This window comes from Leucopleurus acutus, assembly GCF_964270905.1.
Source record: "Leucopleurus acutus genome assembly, chromosome: 15".
Taxonomy (NCBI): Eukaryota; Metazoa; Chordata; class Mammalia; order Artiodactyla; family Delphinidae; genus Leucopleurus; species Leucopleurus acutus.
In genome coordinates this window covers 71,864,129-71,880,038 of record NC_139157.1, presented here as the reverse complement: position 1 = coordinate 71,880,038, position 15,910 = coordinate 71,864,129, and the positions used below count along the sequence as shown (strand labels likewise).

At 38.1% G+C, this 15,910-nt stretch overlaps 1 protein-coding gene across 2 annotated transcripts in view; it reads right to left on the bottom strand.

Moving 5' to 3' along the window:
- The window catches only part of UBE3D (ubiquitin protein ligase E3D), a gene marked incomplete at its 5' end in the record, with an annotated part of 323,692 nt that overhangs the window by 285,820 nt on the left and 21,962 nt on the right, over window positions 1-15,910 (bottom strand). For both annotated transcript variants that reach the window (XM_082855932.1, XM_082855933.1), the window contains 2 exons: window positions 8,088-8,157; window positions 14,084-14,315. In XM_082855932.1, the coding sequence (XP_082712058.1) occupies window positions 8,088-8,157; window positions 14,084-14,315 (302 nt within the window). The remainder of the gene's footprint in view (window positions 1-8,087; window positions 8,158-14,083; window positions 14,316-15,910) is intronic.

Genomic DNA, 15,910 nt, shown 5'->3' with positions numbered 1-15,910 from the left:
AGCCACAAAACTAGGAGTCACTGAAAAAGGCTTTTTAATCACAGTATTCTAAAGCCCATGAACAGAAGCTGTGAACCTCACGTTGATATTTACCCAGAATCTCACTGAGTCGATTAATGTACAATTGTTACCAAATCTGGTTACCTGAGTCCTTCATTTACAGAAAAATTTAAACAGTAAACTAAATATTTAATAGAACTGAATATAAACATAACCATTTTGGATTTTTTAAAAAATCCATGAAAAATGTTCACTCACTAGTAATGAAATGGAAATTAAAATATTTTTCAAATAAATAAAATATTTCTGAATGATAAAGTGCAGCAGCAATGAAGATATGGAGAACTGGATACACTTACATTCTGCTGTCAGGAGTGCAAATAATAAATTTCTGGAAAGCCATTTGGTGAAGGCTTAAAAATGTTTATATATTTTGACACCATAATTAAATGCCTAAAAATTTATCTCAAAGAAATACTCACAGATATCTGTAACATTTATCTATTAAGAGGCTTATAATATTAATAGAAAAATACTGAAATTTCTAAAAATTGAGGATGGTTGGATTAAATAAAGAACTATACATTTAGGCAAGAGAATTATATACAGTCATTAAAAATGGTGTGCTAACAATTTTTTAATTGTTTTAATAAGATGGCAAGTTGTTCCTTGTAGATTTTCTATAAATGTTTACAACTGCTCAGTATAACACACAGAAAAAGGCAAAAAAACAAATTTAAAAGTTTAACAGATTATTATATATCTCGAGTTATGATGATGAATTTATACATTTCCCCTTGAAGTCCAATTTTTCACTTTACTATTTTGAAGTCATGTTATTAGATGCAGAATTGAACCTTTTAACATTATAAAGTGATCCCTTTTGTCCCAGCTGTTGTTAAACTATAATTTAATTCCATAATTTTAATCCCACAAGGTATTATTGATTTACATAGTTAACATTCATTTAGTGTCACTCACATATTTACCACTTTCTTCCCAATCCTTCTTGAACTTAGACTTTCTATCTGGGATCGTTTTCTTTTACTTAATATACAGGTAAAATTTCTTTTCATAAGAAACCAAACCATTAGAATTGAATTATCCTAGCTTTTGTTTGACAGAGAATATATTTATCTTTGTCTTGATTCTTTCGTATTAGGACATTTTCTCCTGATATAAAATCCTAGGTTAGCAGTTTTTTAAGCTACTTTTTTTTTTTTTTTTTCTGTACGCGGGCCTCTCACTGTTGTGGCCTCTCCCGTTGCAGAGCACAGGCTCCGGGCACGCAGGCTCAGCGGCCATGGCTCACGGGCCCAGCCGCTCCACGGCATGTGGGATCTTCCCGGACCGGGGCACGAACCCGTGTTCCCTGCATCGGCACGCGGACTCCCAACCACTGCGCCACCAGGGAAGCCCCCTAGGTTAGCAGTTTTTAAACTTTGTGTACACTATCATTCCACTGTCTTCAAACCTCTATTTCTGCTATTCCTTTGAAGGTGATGTCATTTTTCCTTGGTTACTTTTAAGATTTTCTTTTCTTTTTTTAATTTTTCTGCCATATCACTGATGTGTCTAGCTATAGACTTCTTTTTATTTCTCTTACTTGGGCCTCATCTAAGTAGAATTCATTGGACTTCAAACTACAAACTGTTGTTCATCATTTTTGCAAAATTCTCAGCAATTATCTCTTCAAATATTGCCTATGCTCTATTCTATTTCTCTTTTCCTTCTAGAAGTCTGATTAAACATACATTAGATCTCCTCTGTGTTTTATGTCTCCTACCCTCTCTTCTATATTTTTTACCTTCTTGTGTCTTTGTGCTGGATTACAGATTTTTCTTCTCATCTATCTTCTGTTCATTAACTCGTTCTCCATGCTGTACCTAACCTGCTGTTAAACTGCCCACTGAGTTTTCAATTTCAATTATATTTTTCGGAAATTTTTTAGAATTTTTTAGAAATTCTTTTCCAAATATGCTTAGTGTTATAGTTTCCTTTTCCTTTTGATATCTTCAAACCTGTCTTTTGTATTGTTAAAAACAGTAAGCATGGTTGTTTTACAGTTTACATCTGATAATTCCAGTAACATAAGTCTGTTTCTATTGTTTGCTATTTTTGTTAGTTCTTGTGGATGGATGTTGTTTACTCGTGTGCTTATTTATGTTTGGTTGTATGGTAAACACTGTACTTGCCAAATTATTTGTGGGAATAATATGAGTTTTATAATGAAAGTATTTTCCTCCAGAGGTGATTTGCATTTGATTTTCCCAGGCCCATGGCATTATGTCTAGGCCAACGCAGACTAAGTTAAAGATCTGAAATTCCTAATGTCCCAAAGAACTGATACCTGTAACTCCACAGGCTTGTTTCACTTCTGATTCACCTTTACTGTGCGAAGGTGAATGCTACGGCCATTCAGGCTCTCATATTTTTGTACAGTCACCTACTAGGTTCTTACTTTGTGCGGTCTTTGACTTCTGTCCTTACTTCTCAAAGCAATCAAAAGTTCTCCTTTTAAAGAACTGGAAAATGGCAGGGAAAAGGTGTTTTTCAATTTTATGCTAACCTCTTTTGAGTTTGCTTTTGTGCGAATTAACCCACATAGTTTCCATTTATCTTGCTCTTCATTCCTTCCTATGGATTCCAATTACCGTATCTTTCCTTAGCACTGTCAGCCTGAAGAACTTTCCTTAGCATTGTCTGCTAGTAATGCATTATTTCCATCTGTTTATAGAAAAATGTCTTTATTTTGCCTTCATTTTTGAAGCAGGGCTTTGCTGGATATAGATTAGATGAAAGGTGTTTTTGTTTGTTTTCCCCCCAGCATTTTTTTTAATAAATTTATTTGTTTTATTTATTTATTTTTGGCTGTGTGGGGTTTTCGTTGCTGTGCACGGGCTTTCTCTAGTTGCAGCAAGAGGGGGCTTCTCTTTGTTGTGGTGGGTGGGCCTCTCATTGTCGTGGCTTCTTTTGTTGTGGAGCACGGGCTCCAGGCATGCGGGCTTCAGTAGTTGTGGCACGCGGGCTCAGTAGTTGTGGCTCACGGGCTCTAGAGCGCAAGCTCAGTAGTTGTGGCACATGGGCTTCGTTGCTCCGTGGCATGTGGGATCTTCCCGGACCAGGGCTCGAACCCGTGTCCCCTGCATTGGCAGGCAGATTCTTAACCACTGCGCTACCAGGGAAGCCCCTCCCGCAGCATTTTGAATATCTCATTTTAGTGTATTCTGGCCGTCATTACTTCTGTAAGAAGTTGGCCTTAATGCTTCATGAAATCCCTATATGTGATGCTTTGTTTTCTCTTGCTACTTTCAAGATTCTCTCTTTACCTCTGGCTTTTATCATTTTGACCACAACGTGCCTGGGTGAAATGCTCTTTGTGTTTATCCTACTTGAGATTCACTGCAGTTCTTGGACCCAAAAGTTAAAATGTTTCGCCAAATTTGACAAGATTTCAGCCATTTTTTTTCCTACATTTTTTCCCTGACCCTTTCTTTTTCTTCTCACCTTCTAAAGCTTCACTTACACATTTATTGAAACAGTTAATATTTTTCCACAAATCTGACATTCTCTCCATTTTTGAGATTTTTTTTCTCTGTTCTTTGGATTGGTTAATTTCTATTCATCTATCTTCAAGTTCAACATTTTTTTTCTTCTGTCACCTCAAATATGAGGTTTTAGTAATCTAGTGAATTTTTCTTTTGTTACTGTACTTTTCAGCTCTGTAATTACCAACTGGTTCTTTCTCTGAAGTTTCCAATTTGTTGAGATTTGCTATTAGTTCACTCAAGAGGTTTTCTGTTTTAATTCTTTGCCATATTTATAATTAGCTACTTCAACATCTTTGTCTCCTAATTTAATATTTGTGCTTACTCAGCACCTATTTATTGAGTCGTGCTTTTTCCTTGAGTATGAGTCACTCCTTTTTCTTTCTCTGCATGGCTAATAATTTCTGTAAGAAAGTAGGACATTGTATGTAATACATTGTACCAATTCTGGATTTTGTTTTGTCCTTTTTTTTTAAATTTATTTTTATTTATTTATTTTTGGCTGTGTTGGGTCTTCATTGCTGCACACGGGCTTTCTCTAGCTGTGTCAAGTGGGGGCTACTGTTCGTTGCGGCGCACGGGCTTCTCATTGCAGTGGCTTCTCTTGTTGCAGAGCACAGGCTCTATGGTGTGTGGGCTTCAATAGCTGTGGCACGCGGGCTCAGGAGCTGTGGCTCGTGGGCTCTAGAGCGCAGGCTCAGTAGTTACGGTGCACGGGCTTAGGTGCTCCATGGCATGTGGGATCGTCCTGGACTGGGGCTCGAACCTGTGTCCGAACCCGTGTCCCCTTCACTGGCAGGCAGATTCTTAACCACTGGGCCACCAGGGAAGTCCCTTGCTTTGTCCTTTTAAGGGTAATTGGTTTATAGGTCAATTACCAAGCCTGGACTTAAACCGGGAAATATGTCTTCCCACAGTGTGTAGTCACTAATGTCTCTGCTCAGTTCTGTTTTGTTTAGCCTGACTCCGTAGAGAGTATTCACTATCTCTGCACAGTTTGGTCGACCGCAGATTTGGGGAGAGGTTCTGCTCAAATGCCTCAAGCCATTAAGGCTTCCATCTTCTGCTGCCCAAGTTGTGTGTGAATTGAGGAATGCAATCAAAGGCACAGCAAATTTTCTGGTCTCCCCAAGCTTTCAATTCTTATTGGACTCCCTGGCATCTACTGTATGCATGTATAGTTTTGCAATCAGCCAGAGCTGGGTTAAGAAGTTACCAGCTCAGCCCCTCCACGGCCCTCTTGCTTCCAAAATATCCCTCTTAAATCTCTACTTTCTCCTTTGCCTACCCTGAACCAAACCTACCACCTATAGATAATAAAGCTGTGTTGTTTTTTCCTGCCCAAGTTTGGGGGGGCGTGTGAAGTATGTCAATGATCCCAAGCAAAAAAAGGTCACAAATTTGCCATTCTAACCCAAGGCAGTAGCAGTTTTTGATAACTACACCTCTCAAATCATTGCTTCATTTTGGTTATTTTCTAGTAGCTGTTCTTCTGAACTTGTACAGTTCGGTACTTGTTTCCTACAGAGTAGAACTATCCATTCTCTTTATGCCACCATTTTTGGGATTAGAGTCCTACTAATTTACTTTTAGAGTAGATGTGGATATAGCTCTCTTACATCACCCCACACACATATTCACATACAATGACCTCCTAATATACTTATATATTACATCATAAAGATTTTTGGTTAAATTGATAATCAGTGTTCACATTATTGTGACCATAATGATACCATGGAAGTGCTTCCTTTTTTGTTCAATCTTCTGTTTTCCTGCAGCACGTAACTGCTTTCTTTTTTCGTGTGTTTAGTTTTTCCAAACACCTTTAGTTAATTCTTCCCATATGATGAAATGGCTTGTCTCAAGATTATTTGTTACATGTAGTCAAACAACTCAACAAATTTACCAGTTTCAGTGTATAACTGAAAACGTCTTTATTACAGTTTCTCTCCCCTTGCTTCAATCCAGGCTGTAATGCCTGCTGTACATCCCTCATCCTGGGACTTCCTTACCTCATTCTCCTGTGTTGGACAATCTGTTTCCCCAAATCCCACACTTTCTCTTTTGAGGTTAAATTCCTAGTTTTGGTGATGCATACCCTATGGTAGATTCCTAAGGAAAATGTAACTTTGAGGTCCATGTTTTGAGACCCTGTATTTCCAAATATGTATTTATAATCTTCATACCTGACTGACAGTTGGACTGTCTATTGAATTATTCTGGGTTGAACATCTTTTTCCTTCTAAATTATGAGGGCATTCTTCAATGTCTTCTAGCTATTAAGGAGTTCAGCACCATTGTAATTCCTAATCCTTTGTACATTACCTGCTTTTTTCTCTCTAGAAACTTCACCCTTGGCATTTGGAAATCACTCAATTACATGGCTTTAAGTAGCTTCCCTGTCACCCCTCCATTAATTATATGAGACACTTAGTGGGCTCCTTCAGTTGAGAAACTGAAGCCCTAGCTCTGGGAAATACCTTTTTAATGTGTTTTTGGTATTTCTGTTCTTTGATAATTTCCCCCGCCCTGTTGTCTCTATTCTCTCTTTCTAGAATTTCTCCTAGCTCGATGTTCGATGCCCTAAAAGGCTCAATTCATTCACTCATTCAACAAATATTTACTGGGTACCCACTATGTGCCAGATATTGGTCTAAGTGTTGTGGTTATCATGATAAATGAGTTAGACAATATTCCTATCCTCAGGAAACTTACATGATCTTTTTTTTTGAAATTTCCTTTCCAATTTTCAACCCTCTGTCTTTTGGTCCTGATTTCTGAAATAGTTCCTTAATTTCATTTTCCAGTCCTTTGGTTAGTTTTTTCAAGCTATTACATCTTTAATTCGTCATTCTCCGAATTATAGAGATAATATTATTTCATTTCTCCAAGGACATTTATTATGGTTTTTTAAAAGATTTTCTCCTGTTTTATACATAATTTGTTTCTCCTCAATGCGTCTACTCTGTTTACTGGATTATTTATTTGCTTTGGACTCTTTTTAATATTTACTGATTCTCAGCAATCTATTCAGATTTAAGTGTAAGGTAGTAAAATGCTGAGAGGGAGCTCTTGTGTGTAGATACAAGGCTTGTTGAGAGTAGGATGGCTGAATATAAGCTCATTTTTTTGTTGTTACATGACCCCCGAGAATCAGTGTCTGCAGATCTTGTCTCTGGTTAGTACACTTCCATTCCCTTATTCCAAGAAAGGCTGCTCCAATCTCCTACCTTGAGAGCATAAGCAAGTTGCAAGTGGAGAAAGAGTCTTAGGAATCTTATGGCTCCACATACAAACTTTGCATTAATCATCCTGCTTCCAGTCCCTTGTCCCTCTTACCTGCTACCTCTAAACTCTGGCCAGTTCTGGGGATCTACAGTGAGAACTGGCTCACTCCTTATCTAAACGGTCTTCTGCAGACACCAAGGTTGCAGCTTCCTCCACACTGCCAAGTGTGTTCCTACCCGTCTCAGCTCTACAGCTTCCAAAAGAAGTTTGCTTACACCTCTAGTTCACATCACTGTTGCCTCTTCCCCATTTCTCTTTGTCTCTGTGGATGTCCTTTTTTTTTATTCCTTAACTGACATTTTAACTGGGCTTCAGAGAGGAGAGAAAAGCATGAAAAAAATCAATTCACCCTTATTTCAACTGGAAGCCTTAAGATTTTCTAAGTCATTGCTTAAGGGACTTGTTTTCATTCTCCAAAAATGACATTGAGGGCGGCATCCTTTACTACTACTCATTCTTCCTTTTCTGTTCTCTCAGAGCAAGTTATGAGACTCTGATGATCTTAAAAAACAAACAAAAAAAATGCCACTATCTGCCTTCCCTTGAGTACAACAGTTTCACTTAACTCACATCTTCTAATTAATTCTATTAAAAACAATTATTCTTCACCCACAAAGCTAACACAGCATGCTGTAGCTCTCTAGACATTTTCAAACCATATCTTTAAAGAGTGATGCATTTTAATTATCAGGATTTCATTATTATATTGGAAAGTCGTATAACATAGGCTTTATGTAAAATATAATTAACACTATTGGAAAAAAGAACAAGGAAGAGAGTATAAAACTCAAAATGTTTCAACAGGTTCTCTGCACCCCCAACCTCCAAGACTCAAAACACAGCCCTGAGGCACACAACAGCCAGCATCTCCTCCATCATCTCTGGCAACCAATTCTTCTGAATGAGGAGCTGTATTAAGAAAAAAGCTCCAATCTTCTTTAAGATAGACCCAAGTACAAGCTTTATACTATTGCTTTATATCTACAAAGAAGATATGAAATACTGAAAACGACCCGACTTCTTAATGCTTAAAACTCAGTACTATGTACTTACAAAGGTCAAAATACACAGACTTCTTGGCATACTGGATGATATATTAGTTGATTTCTATTTTTAAAAGCATCAATTCTACAACATGTATTAGTCATCTATCTTTCCTATATATTTCCTATAAAAATCTCCTTCTACTGTTTTTTTTTTTTTAACAAGAAGGCCATCATTTTGGCTTTTTTATTATGAAATTCTTACCTGATGACACAGTCTCTCCCAACATTACCTTGCAACGCTTACAAATTACTTTGGTATTTGCCTTTGGTTTCTGTAGAACAGAAAAATGTCATTTAAATGTCATTCAGCTTTTCTTAAAAGGAATATATAATTTTAACATGGTCTCTAGAGTATACATTGAACTTTACATTTTATTTTGCCATCTACTAAATACTGGGAATACATTCAGCTTGTATGCATAATTCACGTGCACAGAGATCACTTTTTCCAAGTCTAAACACAAAATGAACAGAATGATCTTTCCAAACTAGTCAGCTCCTGATAATCTACACGTTGCCAAGTAATCTGAACAAGAAGCATCTTACATTTCTAAAAAGCACCTCCAAACATCATTTAGAATAGGCAGATGGTGGGCAACAAAGGTAGAGAGGTTAGGTGACTTGCCCCAATTCATATGTCTAGAAAACAGAAGAATTAGAACTTGAACCTATATTATTATTATTTTTTTTTTTTTTTGCGGTACGCGGACCTCTCACCGTTGTGGCCTCTCCCGTTGCGGAGCACAGGCTCCGGACGCGCAGGCTCAGCGGCCATGGCTCACGGGCCCAGCCGCTCCGCGGCATGTGGGATCTTCCCGGACCGGGGCACGAACCCGTGTCCCCTGCATCGGCAGGCGGACTCTCAACCACTGCGCCACCAGGGAAGCCCGAACCTATATTATTTTGACTCCTAGTCCAGTGCAACTTATGTAAAAGTAATCTATAATTCATAATCACCACTGGAAGTTAAAAATACCTAACCCATTCATATAATTCTGTTTTTCCATTTAAGATATGCGTTGTACCTGGAAAGATAGTATTCTGGAACAAATTCCTGAAACACTGTTAAACGTTGAAAATCCAACTTTATCACTGGGGATACAGATTAAAATAGCTAACAGTCACCTAATTATTAAGAAAACAAAAGACTAATCTTTTAGACATACAGAACAGAGGTTGGCAGGGGTGGGCAAAAATGAGTGAAGGTGGTCGAAGGGTACAAACTAATTATAAAATAAGTCATGGGGATGTAATGTACAGTATGGCAACTATAGTTAACCATACTGTATTTCATACTTGAGAGTTGCCTTAGTAAATCTTACAAGTTCTCATCACAAGAAAAAAAAGTTCTGTAAGTACAGTGATGGATGTTAACTAAACTTATTGTCATGATCATTTTGAAGTACATACAAATACTGAATCGCTATGTTATACACCTAAAAGTAGTAAAATGTCAATTACACCTTAATAAAAAAAAAATCTTACTGACTTATAGTTTGTTATAAGAGATGATATTATAATTAATATCATGGTGGTTAAGAGCCTGGAGTCTGGGGCCAGACTTCCTAAGTTCAAATCCCAGCTCTGTTACTTACTAGACGTGTGACCATGGGCAAGTTAATTAACCTGCTTTGGTTTCTTCATCTGTAAGATGAAATGGACAGTAGTGTTAACTCATAGAGCTGTTTATTAGGATCTAAAACGGAGTGCTGTAAAACACTGTCCCTGGCCCATGGGTAACCGCTAGGCAGATGTTACGTAAATAAAATACACTTTTGGCACACGTCATTCAAAAAATGGGCAGAAAACCCATACCTTCCCACAAAGGTGTAGATTTTTTTGTCTGGATGTGCTGCTAGTAACTAATAGAGCTGATATCTAAATCCAGATCCCTTTGATGCTAGAGCTTATGCTTCCTAAGCACTATGCCAAGTGTTTTCCAAACTAATTCATAGAATCAATTCAGTGGGTGACACCCTGAATTTTTAAAGAAATACGAAATAGAATGGAACAGAAAATATCACCGTGCTTCAAACATAGGGTAAGTAGTTCTTTAAGAAACATCTAATTGAGATGCATCTGTGTCTCTCTGTGTGCATTATCAGATCTTAATGTAAAAAAAATTATTATACAGTTCTTACTTTAGTTAGAGGTCAAAAAAAAAAAAAAGTCAAAAGCCACAGACATAGAAACCAAGGCAGGTGCCAATTTGTTTAGGCCCAGGCAAGGTTACAGGAAGACGACAGCTTAGAAACCAAGCATGCTGAACTGCAAAGTTTCACATTTTGGCAGTTCCATGCTTTCTTACAATAAAAGCTATCTGTATGGCTCCAAATTGGTACTAAAGACACTTTTTAAAGGATCCTATTTCGTACAAGTTAAATCAGATCATCCTCATTAAATCTTACCAAATACTAAGGGCTTTACTAAAAACTAATACAGGTTATTGGAGTAGTAATGCTTAAGAAGAAGGGATTTTTCTATTCGAAGCAAAAAATTTTTTGTCAGGTGCTGTTAGGTATTTCATTTATCATTGCTCTTATAGCACATTTTGCGTTGTCTTTCAATGAAGCAGAAAAAGTGGGTTTTGTTGGTTGGTTTTTAAATAAAATTCTACCTTTTCAACACATGGGTAATTGGGATTTTAAAATCTGATCAATAAAAAAATAAATTACCTCAAACAACCAAATGTGTGAATTTTGATTCAAACAAATTATAATGACATCAGAAGATACTTCTAATAAAATTTGTAAAATGTGTATATGGCCTGGTATTGTACCATCGAGTGTTCATTTTGTCTGGTGTGAAAATGACACTGTGTTCATGTGAAAAAGAACAATCCATATGGGTAAAATGATATAATGTCTGGGATTAGCTTTAAAGCACTTCAACGAAAAACTAAAAATAAAATGGGCAGATGAAGCATACTTTATGAATCAAGATGACTGTTATACAGAAGTTCATACTTCGATTTTCTACGTTTGGGAATGTTTACAAAGTTCAACACGTTATTCTAAGAAAAAAAAAAAAGAGAGACCCTCATGGATTTAACAAGACAAACAAATAACGAAAAAAAAGGTAAAACTGTTAGTCATACTCGCCAGCTAAAATACCAATGTTCAATTTCATTTGCTCTTTAAAATATAGGTTGAAGTCATCAGTGTGGCTATACTTTCGTCTAGAATAATAATATGAATCTTATAAAAGACTGAGGTGCCACCTTTATCAACCTGTTGTAAGACGCAAAATTTTTATTATGGTGAAATGAAAAATATTGTGAAATAACAAATATTCAATAGATGTCTTTTGAAAAGCAAAGATATATATTGTCATGTTCACAGAGGCACAAATAACACACTGTACACATACGGGGTTATTCAGGGAAAGGAATAAGTGTTGGACTTTGTTTATGCTGTTTTTCTGTCATTTATGAATATTTTAGTTCAAGAGATATGCTTTGGAGTAATTAATTGTCAAATATTCCTTAAGCAGAATTAAATATACATTTCTCATGGTGAGGTGAGTTATCTCTTAAAATCCTTTTCCACAATTAAAATAGATTTTTATAATCTCTCACAAGCAGAGGCAGAAATTACTCCTACCAAACACTCAGAATACACACAGAATGCACCATTAATGTCTGATAAGCTAAACAGTCTTGACCTTTTAAATTAACATATTACAATGCTTTTAATTCTGTTAAAGAGAAACTCTGCTTTGCAGTGCATTTTTCTTGACCTATGCTTAAAGGAAATAATAAAGCGAATTGCGCAAAGCAGCAGCCTAGCAGTGTAGGGACTCTACAGAGCAAACATGAAAGACAGACATTGTTGTGGACTAATTAAATCAATATATCTGCGACACGGCACCGCTGCTCAGAGAGGTGAATCAGCCTCCTGTCCTCGTTTTTATTTTCCTTTGTGTTGCTTCCATTTCTAAGGACCCTTGATATTGTCTCGCCAAAAAAATGTTTCCCAAGAGATACCATTAGGATGCTGTGTCACCATCTGACATTTCAAAACCCTGCTAGATGGCTAGACTGCGTGATATGAGAAACAGGTTTTCAATAGCACAGAGAAGCCTTGTTCCCACAAGACCCTTGAGAGTGCTGTTTAAGGAGTCCCTCCAAATTTACGTTACTATTTTGGTCACAGGTATATTCTTTCAACTGCAGTAATATGCAATTAAAGTGAAACTTTCATCTAGGCTACCTTGAAAACAATCTTGTTAACAGCAGCTTGTCATGATGGTAATTTCCCACAGTCTCCTTGATACTTAAAAAACTGTAATGTCTCAGTATGAAGGGTCTTCCTTTAACACGTGGGATGGCCATCCACAATTAAGAGGAATTATTATAAATGGCATCATATAATTGATAAAGACATAAACGTGAGGAATCTACTTCCATACAGAATGCAGAGTTCATCTGAAAGAAGGAAACTCATGGTTTTTCTTATTTAATCTTTCCCACTCGTCTTCTCGTATCTTCCAAACATTTTAAAAATTTATAGCTTAATCATAAAAATGAAAGTCAAAATACATAAAACATAAAGTACTAGTACAGAAATTTAGATTAAAATATAATTTTAGGGCTTCCCTGGTGGCACAGTGGTTGAGAGTCCACCTGCCGATGCAGGGGACGCGGGTTCGTGCCCCGGTCCGGGAAGATCCCACATGCCGCGGAGCAGCTGGGCCCGTGAGCCATGGCCGCTGAGCCTCCGCGTCCGGAGCCTGTGCTCCGCAACAGGAGAGGCCACAACGGTGAGAGGTCCGCGTACCCCACACACACACACACACACACACACACACACACACACACACACAAATATATATATATATATATATATATATAATTTTACTTTAACCATATTAAATATACTTATACCATAGATTTATATTATGTGCTTACCATTTATCTTTTAAAAATATAGAAGGCTATAGCACTAGAATTTGGGGGGGATTCTTATACATATTTATATATACACATTAGAATATATACATACATTTTATCTAATATATATTATCTAATACACACACATATACACACTGAAAAGCAGTGGAGATCAAAGGGAATATGAATGGTTCTGATTTTACTAAAGGTAAAGATACATACAGAGAAAGAGTTGGGGGAGAGGAGGACAGCTAGAGACAGTAAAGTACTATAATTTTAAATAAACCTAAAGGTAAAGGGATTTGTGTTTATGGTGAAAGATGAGATACTTACATAATTGAAACAGATAACAGCTTAACCTCGATATTTGACAAACCTCCTTAATCTCCCGCAAATTAGAAAATAGTTCCATAAACTAGCTGACAACCTAAGGGCCGCGGACTGCTGCGTGTTTCCTAGAGTGACTCAGTTCTCACTACAAAAATTAAATGAGTTCTAAATGAAATTTAACACACAATGCTTTTGTTCCTACCAATAATCAGATGTTAAAATGAAGGTTCTCTGGCAATGATTTTCTTAACTTTTTAAATCACATCAGTATTGACTTGCCATCCAGGGAATGATTTCTCACAAGGGCCAAGTCAATGGCACTGACTTTCTTTTAAAATAAGGTAAACCACCTGTTCTCCGCAGTGAGAGGAAAGGGCCTTCCCCCTCCAGCAACTTTGAGCTCAGGAGCGCCTGACCTCGGCTCATTAAGCATCAACTTGGAACCTGCAGCCAGAGCTTTATTTCCGCGCTTGGGCTCCTCCAGTCCCCCCTTTGCCTTGATGGCATCTGACTGTATGACACCAGCAGAAGTCTAGACTATGGGCAGATACACGAAAATACCCGGACCTATCAGGACAGTACGTATCCTGAAGGCAAAGAACCCATTTAACGTAAATCAGCCTGTGGGGATAAAATGTATGTGGATTATGGAATATTGTCCTAAAAGCAAGGAAGGAGGGCATTCTGGTTTGTAAAACGGTAACACTCCCAAGCCTTCGCGGAAAGAAGTCCTCTTCCCCTTCTTCCTCCCGCCACCTCCCCCCCCCCCCCCCCCCCCCCCCCGTGGCTGTTTTGGTTTAAGGCCGCCACATGCTTTTTCCATAACAAAAGAGCAGAGCTGGATGATTAAGGCAACTGAAAATCATGGATTTTGGTCTTTAGAACTGTCTGTCACACGCCCTGAATGAAGGAAAGATTGGAGAAAGCAGTTTCTAAACCGACCTCTAAACGAGCTTTTAATTTGAAAGATATATTACCATTTTTAAATGGTTCTCGGAAGAAAGACAGCGCGTCTCCACTGGGGCTACTTCAGGTCTCGGCTGCTGTAAATCACGTCTTAAATTCACCAAGAAGAAACAGTCTCCAGTGAAACAGTCATTCTCTTGTGGATGAAGTGGCTTATTAGCAAAGGGGTTGGGGTGACAGCACCACTCGTCAACCAGAGCACCCCAGTTTTCGTGTGGCAGGGGGAGCACCCTGAGGAGCTTCCTAGTGGAGAGAGGAAAGCAATGTTTTACAGGACAAAATGGAACTGTGACATGCTCTTAATTAAATCAGCACAAAGGATGAGAGAAACTCATTAACCACATTACTTGCAGGGTTATTTTTTCCCCGATGGCACCAGTAACATACACTCACTATAGACAATTTTGAAAACGCATGGAGGTATAGAGCAAATAAAAACCATCCTTGGATAGACCTAGAGATTGTCATACTGAGTGAAGTAAGTCAGACTTACTTCACTTATTCCTAAGACAAATATCATATGATATCGCTTATATGTGGAATCTAAAAAAAAGGTCACAGGGCTTCCCTGGTGGCGCAGTGGTTGAGAGTCTGCCTGCCGATGCAGGGGACACGGGTTCGTGCCCCGGTCCGGGAAGATCCCACATGCCGCGGAGCGGCTGGGCCCGTGAGCCATGGCCGCTGAGCCTGCGCGTCTGGAGCCTGTGCTCCGCAACGGGAAAGGCCACAGCAGTGAGAGGCCTGCGCACCGAAAAAAAAATTAAATAAATAAATAAATAAATAAATTTTTAAAAGGGCACAAATGAACTTATTTACAAAACAGAAGTAGATGTAGAAAACAAACTTATGGTTATCATAAGGGGGGGAGGGATAAATTGGGAGACTAGGACTGACATACACACACTAGTACATATAAAACAGATAACTAATAAGGACCTACTGTATAGCACAGGGAACTCCACTCAATACTCTGTAATGGCCTATATGGGAAAAGATTCTAAAAAAAGAGTGGATATATGTATATGTATAACTGATTCGCCTTGCTGTACACCTGAAACTAACACAACACTGTAAATCAACTATGCTCCAATAAAATTTTTTTAAAAAATCCTTTCTTTACCACCCAAAGTCAGGTAGCTATTTTTTTACATGACTGTATTTCTTTGCCAGCCTTTCAAGAGAGACAGCTGTACACAGGCACACAGTCTGGGATCAGAGGAAATACACAAACTGTATCTTGCTTTCATTGTTTTATTTATCTATGTCATGATACTTAATGACTCCATTCTATTCCATAGGTATGGCAAAACTTTTTAGGTCATTCCCTCAGTGTTAGATATTTGGGTTTTGAGTATTTCATTATCAACAACCCTGTGATGAACAGTCCTAGAAAATTTGTATACAGATCTGATTATTTCCTTGGGAAAGAAATCTTGTAAGTGTGACATTACAAGCACAAATGATGCGCATTTTTAAAAATTAATTAATTTATTTATTTTTGGCTGCGTTGGTTCTTCACTGGGTCTTTGTTGCTACGCGCGGGCTTTCTCTAGTTGCGGTGAGCAGGGGCTACTCTTCGTTGTGGTGCACGGGCTTCTCACCGCGGTGGCTTCTCTTGTTGCAGAGGACGGGCTCTAGGGGTGCGGGCTTCAGTAGCTGTGGCATGCGGGCTCAGTAGTTGTGGCGCATGGGCTTAGTTGCTCCACGGCATGTGGGATCCTCCCGGACCAGGGCTCGAACCCATGTCCCCTGCATTGGCAGGCAGATTCTTAACCACTGCGCCACGAGGGAAGTCCCAATGTGCATCTTTTTAAAACTCAATTCCTATATTGACAAAC